The sequence below is a fragment of the Mus musculus genome, chromosome 3 (assembly GCF_000001635.26).
Source record: "Mus musculus strain C57BL/6J chromosome 3, GRCm38.p6 C57BL/6J".
Classification (NCBI taxonomy): Eukaryota; Metazoa; Chordata; class Mammalia; order Rodentia; family Muridae; genus Mus; species Mus musculus.
Genome location: NC_000069.6, coordinates 87,397,083 through 87,405,188, shown reverse-complemented (window position 1 = coordinate 87,405,188; position 8,106 = coordinate 87,397,083). Strand labels below are relative to the sequence as shown.

Genomic DNA, 8,106 nt, shown 5'->3' with positions numbered 1-8,106 from the left:
ACATATAGTTTTTTTCCTCTACTTCATCTAAAGTGGAAACGTAAGGGTTGTTTGGAAAGTCAGATGGTGTTTTGCTAAGGCAAACATGAGAAGGAGTGTGTGCTGAGGCAAGACCTGTGGAGGACATGTGATGTTTGGAGGGAGCACAAAAAGGACTCGATGGACAGTGATGGAGCTGAGCTTGGCTTGCTTGCATAGCTAAATGCTTGTTGGTCTTGTATTCTACTTGATCTTCTCTTTGCTGAGAGAAGCACAGGCGAAAGAACTTTTCCTGATGTTCCTGTTGGCCCTGTCCCTCCTGCTGACTGTGCGGAGGCTGAGGCCTGGCTGTCTCTGCTAGGTAGCGTCACCACTGCTGATCCACGTTTGCTATCCCAACTCTACTGAACTGGACTGCTGGTGTATCTGTGAAGTGTTTGCGAGTGGCTTGAGCTGCTGCTGCTGACCTGTGAACTGGACTGCTGATTTCCAGACAATGCAGATGGGGGTGGCTCTTAAAAACCATTTAAAACAGGTCCATTTCCCCCATATCCTTCCTTTCCCACTACTTCTGGTGGGCTAAAAGGAAGGTTAAAGCATTTAAGAACTATCATTAAAAATAGGATTTGAAAAAATTAAAGCAACACTCATCAGTGATCAAAGAACCATCATCAATGAAGAAACAAGTTCAAATCCTGTTCCATCTGGGAGGGTGCAAGTCACTGCAGAGATATTGCTGTTAAAGTTGTACAACCTGGATTCAACTTTTAAGGAAACACTGGGTAAATCCAAAATGGGAACATTTAGCAATGTAAGTGGCCTACTGTCTTTAAAAGTTTCAAGATCATGAAACTGGGGCAGGTGAGATGGCAAATGTTTGTTGTACAAGCCTGGTGACTTGAGTTCAGTGCCTGATTTCACATGAAGGTGGAAGGAGAAAACAGACTCACTCCACAGACCTGTCCTTTCCTGCCGTGCTGTGGCATGTGTTTACACCCACATCGGATAACACACTCACACAAGAATAAGATTCGTTGGGGTCCATTATGGGGCTGAGACGCAGCTTCTCAATTAAGTGCCCAATATGGCAGTGAGAATTTTAATCACCCATGAGCCTCACACAGACTACTCAGGAATATATATTCAGATTTGGCTGATTGTAGGAAATGTACAGCTTTTCCCTATTTAAAAAACAACAACAACAACAACACATTTTTCTTTTATTTTCTTTCCTTTTTATTTAAACTGACGATCAGGAAGAATTATATCCTGGGGTTGAGCCGATGTTGGACTTGCTCACAAGAGAGTTCTTCTGTCCCTTAGGTGTTCTTGGCTTTAGTTGTGTGAGAGAGGGCTGTGCTGTATTGCTAAGGCGGGAGCTTGTGATCCTCCTACGTCTGTGGAGCGATAGGATTGCAAGCATGGATCACTCCTGCCTGCCATTCAGCTTCCTTGGTATTGTGAACCTGACCTTCACCTAAGAGGTCCCCCACACACACCCAGAGAGAAGAGAATTAAAACAGGCAGATGTTGATTCTGAATAAAACTCGTTTGGAGCTACTAAGAAGCATAAGAAGACCTTTCTCATCTTGTGCAAAAACCAACTTAAAGTCTACAGAAACAAGGGCTGGAGAGCAACGAAGACATCTTAAGTTTCACAAACCTGTCTGAAATCACACTTGCATTTAGTAATTCAGGGCCAGCCCCTACGAGCTTTCCTCTGCGTGCTTGCCACAACTTGTAACTATTTCTTTATATTCTTTCCATTTCATTTCTCCAAAGTAGCATGTAGGGGCTTGTGTCTGTCTTATAAATTTTATATTTTGTTGAGGTCTGTTAATGGGCCTTGGGAAACTTTGGACCAGTGTTTCTCAATCTTTTTTTTTTTAATGGTCATGTGGGTCTCACCACTGGGGTGTTGGAATGTGGCTAATTGGGTGCCAGACTTGTGCTCCTGAGAGCCCAGGGGAAGCAAAACGAAGTCTAACATAGGGGTCTGACAGAGGTTGTGGTTCTCAAACTTCTGGGTAGTCAGTTGCTGCTGAGAACCACAAGGAGTTGAGAATGGGGCTCCCATCATTCTGTGTACCCCGCCCTGGGGACTGTGAAGAGTTGGGAACAGGGCCTGAGGGTGTGGATGTCGGTGGGAAATCCAACTTAGCTCAGTGTGAGTGCCAGGTATGTGGAGGGGTCTTCTGTGGGAGACTTAGGCGTGACTCTGTATGACAAAGGCTTCCCCCAACCCCATGGTGGTCCTTGATGAAGGAGACTGTCCTTGCTTGTCCAAACTGCTTTATTCATGGTGGATGAAGATGCATACAACTTACTCAGGGTGAACCAGAGATTATGCTACGTGACCAACACGGTCCTCTTAGTGGGTGTCATGGACAAGAATCTGGTCAGGAGCTAATTCAGACTCCTACCCACTCTCAGTTATGAGTTTTATCAGGGTTCTGATCTTTGCTACTGCCATACGAGTTCTTCTGTCTGGTGGCGCTATCCACTGCCCCACATGGTCATTCTTCTCAGACATCATTTTTTTAAAAGATCTGACCCCTTCTTCTATCAAAATTTAATACCACATGTTTGACTGCAACCCAAAGCATCTTTTAGTCATTAAACAAGAGTAAGAGGATTTTCACCTTCTCAAGAGTCAACTCTGCCCTTTTGAGATCGGCATCACCCTTGATGAAGATAGACACTCCTCAGCAATCTGAATGCTGAAAAGAAAGTAGTGGCTGTTCAAGGATGGTTCATGGCTGGCTTCTCTGTAGCTACCATGGCTGTCAACACAAGGAAGATGCAGATGAATATAGCTTTGACAAGCAGTGTGCCAAAGTCACACTAATTCCACACATAAATCAATGCAAGCTCACTCCATGGTCAACAGTGAACATGACGATAATCGCTGGCAGTTGGTTCGCATGGTTGGAAAGAGATGCTCAGAAGACAACATTCTGAACCTGTTGTCTACCTGCGACCTCATTATCACATCTGTTCCTGCTCTGGTTAAACACAGCCTGTGTTTTGCTTATATTGCAGACCTAGCACCCAGCAGAGGGCTTTGAATTGAAAACCAGGCTTCTAAATAGAATGGTGAGTGTTTAGTTAGGTTTTGATTTTATATAACAAATAATTCTTACTGCAACAACATGCCATGTAATATTGGGAAATATACTCATGTTTTAAAAAAGCCATTGGTTACTGAAATTCAAATATAAACAGAAGTGGTGAATTTGTTTGTTAAATATGAGAATCCTCACTTTTAATTTGCATGAATAAATTAGTGAAGAACATGTGTTAAATGGTCGCTAGTGCTCCAGACTGGATTTCCTTCTGCAACCGAAAATGCCAGACCGTATACTGCCCGTCACCATATACTTCCATGGGCAGAGAAGGAATTAAATCTTTAGGTTGTGTTTTGTTCGAGAGCTGGTGATGTAAGAAGGTGAGGGCTAACACCCTAAAATATTTCATCTGTGAAATACAGGAAAGTGTATTTCATCTGTGGCTGGCAGAAGGAAAGGAAGTAAGGGCAGTCAACCTTCTCCGAGCTCAGTCCTGCCCTCTCAAGCGCTGAGCACGTGAGAGCTGTGGTGTCAGCGTCCTTCCTTTCTCTCACATGCTTCCCTGCTATTGTCTCTCTGTGTAGTGGAGTCTAGATGCCTATCAAGGATGTTGAAGCTTACATCCTTCAAGCCCCATCTGGACTCTGGGGTGGGGGCTGGAGGCAGGGTTAACTTAGACTAAAGAAACTGCTAACAGTGAACTCTGAGCAGCCCACAGTGAAGAGTACAGACCTCTCTTTATGGTGCAAAATATGAAGTTCCCTTGCCTGTCTTCCCTGCCCCCTTTCACTTCTGCTTGAACTCATTTCATACCGAGATGAGCAAAGCGACTTTTCTGGTTTTTAAAATTGGAGAGAGGAAAAATGAAGCAGGCTCTGCTTAGCTCTTACCTCTTGATACAAGCTGGAATCTTCAGGCTATCCCTCCCTGGACCTAGGAGGAGTCTAGAATTAGCAAACTCTCAGAGAAACAAACATTGTCACATAGGTTCACATGTGAAATAAATACAAATAAATGAGCAAAGACACACGTGAACACATGGATGTTTACAAGGGAAGGCTATTGATATGACCAGACCCTCTGACTCTTAGCCTTGGGTTTTAGTCATGCACTGTGACATTTTCTAGATTGAACAGATGATATTGGGCTTTTAAAACTTAACTTCTGAGTTTGCACCAAGGCATGAAGCCTTAGGGAATATGGTTTGTGATTTTAGAGTATGATACAAAGTTGTGATGTTTTTGCTCAAAGGTTAGTAGCTGTCTCTACAAAAGCAGGACCACACTCATTGATCTAAAAAAAGTAATAAGGAGTACTATGAAGGCCACTAAATGTTCATGGAGATTATGATATATGTGGGGAAATGGAGTGCTGGCCCAAGGGAACCTGGAGCCACTATGCCCAGGCAGTCATGGTTGAAACAGTTGAAGCACATAGCATCCCCCACCCAATGTCTTTTCACTTTTGTAGGAACTGGTGATCAGGATAATATTTTGGGGTGATAAAATTTGTTGTGTGCCGCAAAGTACCAAATAGGATCTAGCCCCACACTGTTGATGCTTCAGATGTCCCCTTGCACCACTCACCCCAGATCCTACTCTGCATCCATGTCCAGGGAGCAAATCAGAGGGATGACACGTGAAACATACCTAAGAAATTACTGAGAGACATTGAAAACTAGAGATACTTCAGATGTTCAAGCAGGTCCTGTCTATGTCCTACAGGAACTGTGCCTAATGAATCTATGGATGCCCAAAGGGCACAACATCAGGTAATTGCAGAGGAGCACCTTGGGAAGAACTGACTCTCACTCGCCTCTTTGAGCAGGGATTTCAGAAACATACACCCCAGTTTCATTTAGGTGATGGGATAGATTTCCTAATTGGAACTAATATATGATCACGGTGAAAATGTTCCCCAAGAGACGAGCCAGTGAGGCCAAAGCAAGCCCAACTAGAGAGCTATACCGCTGCTCTGTCTGCTCAGCATCAAGTGAGAGCTCTCTCACCAGAGGTGCAAAGCACTTGCCTTAAGGAAGAAGTGAAAGCAAAGAAGCTTTGAATAAATTCAGTGAAGAAGAAAGTCACAGAGTCAGTGCTTCTCACCAGCCTCCATGTCAGTGAATGCCCATGGTCAGCACTAACCTTGTGCTGTAAAGTGTCCCACAGTTGACTTGAAAAAGGTTCGAGTCAACTGGCACCAACTGGGCCCTGCTGACACTAGACAGAATTTACTTACATTTCCTTCATGGGTGAGTCTATTTCTTTGGTGGTGTGTGGAGACCCTGATTGCTCATATAGCTTTAGCACCCTGAACATTTCTGATCTGAGATTTATCAAGAATAAGGAACCAGAGGTTTAGGTTATTTTGATTTAGGGTCTTAGCTTATGTTCAGATTTTTTTTTAAAAGAAAAGGATATCCAGTTTTGAGGATAATAATAGTATGTATTAACACTATGAAATAATAATTATTATATTTATTAGACCCAAATGTTAGGGGAGTAATCAATCACTTTTTGAGTGGGTTTAAGGTCTACTCCTTGAGACGGAAGCCAGACTTATACTGTTAATGAGGCCAAGAGCCTGATACTATCATTCTGCTAAATGAATATAGCTATAAAATGACTGCAAATGGCACATTGCTATACCCTAGGTTAGTGCACTGCTGAATCCTTACCAGAGATACTTCTTGCAGGACATAGTAATTAACCCAGACACCTATGACCAAACAGCGTGTAGGGAGTGAGAACCTTTGGAGCTCTCAGCCCTAAATGGATCTTATGTGGCCCCCTCCCATAAGGCTTGGATTTATGAAGAAGAGAAAGAAGGAAGACTGTAAGAGTCAGAGGTGGTTGGCTCTTTTAAGGAAACTGCATTTTCCAGATACCACAGAGCAGGTGCCTATGAACTCCCAGAGACTGTGACAGCAAGTACAAGACCCATACACTCTCAAGCCAGACAAGACCCCAGCAGGGAGGACAGCACGTGGGCATGAATAGTCACGTAGTTATCCACAAGTACTAACTGCTGGGAGAGGGAGTAATCAGCTTTCTTCAATGGAGGGACACTAGGTAGATCGAGGAGCAGTTGATGAACACAAATAGGATTTTTTTTAGTACCATTTTTTCCCCTTGGGACATGTATTGTTAGTCATCTGAGTATTTCCTTTACTGCAGAGAAACTTTTAAATTTCATGAGCCCTTCACCCCCGCCCCCAACTTGTCAAATTTTATCTTTGCTTCTCCTGCAACTGGAGTTCTGAGAGAGCCATGTCTGCAACTCTATCTTCCCTTCCCATCCAAAAGTGTCAGTGTTTCTGCTCTCACATCAAGGTCTTTGATCCATTTAGAGCCATTGACATACAGGCACTGATTTTGTTTTTCTACCTGTAGATATCCAGCACTACTTTTCAAAGAGGTTATATCTTCTTTGCTGTGTATTTTTGACAACTTTGTCAAGAATTGAATGGATATAGCTGTGTGGGTTTATAACTGGGTTCTCTCTATTTCATTGATACACATGTCTGGTTTTGTGCCAGCATCACACTGGTTTTGTTATGATGAGCCTGTAATGGTGATCACTGCATCATTGTAGATACCATTAGTGTGTGTGTGTGTGTGTGTGTGTGTGTGTGTGTGTGTGTACTGTATCTTTTGAGCATCTATATTAGTTTTAAATTTGTTTTTTTTTCTAGTTTTGTTAGGAATGAATCTTGTTAGGAATTGTTTGTTAGGAATTAGAATCTTGACTAGGATTGTATTAAGTCTGTATGTCGCTTTTGAAGAATGGCCATTTTCATAATATCAAGTCTTCCAGTTCATGAGCATGGAAGAGCTTTCCCATATCCTAGTGTCTTGCTCATCTTTTTTCTTTAGTGTGTTAAAGCTGTCCTTATAGAGGTCTTATGTGTTTAGAAATATGCTCATTTGTTTTCAAATTTCCAAACTATGAGATTATAAGAGTCCAAGGTATGTTCTTATAATTTTTTTGAATTTCATTGGAACTGTGATAATCTCCCCCATTTCATGTGCAGTTCCATTTCATTAATCTCTTCTCTTACCTTAAGTGTTTCTTTTTATACACTACTTTGGGAGTCTGGCTTCCTCTTAATTTTCCAAGTCCCTAATTTCTCCCTTAGAACTGCTTTAATTGCATTCCACGAGTTTTGGTATATCCTTCAATGAATGTTTATCTCACTCTTGGAATTTTAAATTTTCCTTTTTCATTTCTTCAGTGACCTATTTTTTTTCCAACAATTGGTTGTTTAATCTCATGAAGTTTTGTGATTCCTGTAGTTTCTCTTACTATTGATTTCTAGTTTTATTCCATGGGGGCCAGACAGAAAAGAAGTTATTTCAAATCTTATAAGTTTTTGAGACTTACTTTGCATTCTACCATATGTTCTATTTTAGAGAAAGCTTCATGGAATACTGAGAAAAATGTGTATTCTTCAGTGTCTTGATGGAATGCTCTCTATGTAGATGTCTGGGTTCCATTCATCCATTCTGGACGCCACTGAATAGGATGTTTTTCTCTTTTCCTGTTGGAATGATCTGTCTGTTGGTGAGAGTATATTGAAATCATCCACTATCACTGTGTTGGGGTTAATCTAGAAGTTTATAGACAGTAATTTGATGAAACTGGATGCTCCTAAAGTTGGTGTGCATTGAGGCGACCATAAGAAGCCCCCAAGTGTGTGGAATCCTGAATGAATGTGTGTTGTTGATATGAGACGGCCATGTCGAAGATCAAGCCTCATGGAAAAATGCCACAGCCTTCTCCTCAGGGTCAGGCTTAGAGGGATGGCAAGGTTTCCATGTGCCATGGCAGTGTGTATGTTTAAAATTGGAATGTCTTTGCTGGGTGTGGTGGTGCACACCTTTAATCACAGCAAGAGGGCAGGTTGCAGAGTGCAGGGTTCAGAGAGAAGGTTGCAGAGTGCAGGGTTCAGAGAATAGGGGCAGGGGACAGGGGCCGGAAGCCAGAGGGCAGAGGGCAGAGGGCAGAGGGCAGAGGGCAGAGGGCAGAGGGCAGAGGGCAGAGGGCAGAGGGCAGAGGG

General features: G+C 42.6%; 1 protein-coding gene across 2 annotated transcripts in view; it reads right to left on the bottom strand.

The window, feature by feature from the left end:
* Window positions 1-1,221: 1,221 nt before the first annotated feature.
* Fcrl1 (Fc receptor-like 1) overlaps window positions 1,222-8,106 on the bottom strand; it is a 27,615-nt gene continuing 20,730 nt past the window's right edge. The window contains exons 10-12 of one of the 2 annotated variants that reach the window (XR_001783682.2): window positions 3,938-3,980; window positions 2,622-2,762; window positions 1,222-1,376 (exon numbers count right to left, since the gene is read on the bottom strand). Coding sequence is in view for 1 of the 2 variants with exons in the window: in NM_001310545.1 (NP_001297474.1) it covers window positions 3,960-3,980 (21 nt within the window). In the remaining variant the exon portion in view is untranslated. Of the gene's footprint in view, window positions 1,377-2,254; window positions 2,763-3,937; window positions 3,981-8,106 lie in introns of those variants that run through there. The other variant, NM_001310545.1, reaches the window with a different exon arrangement.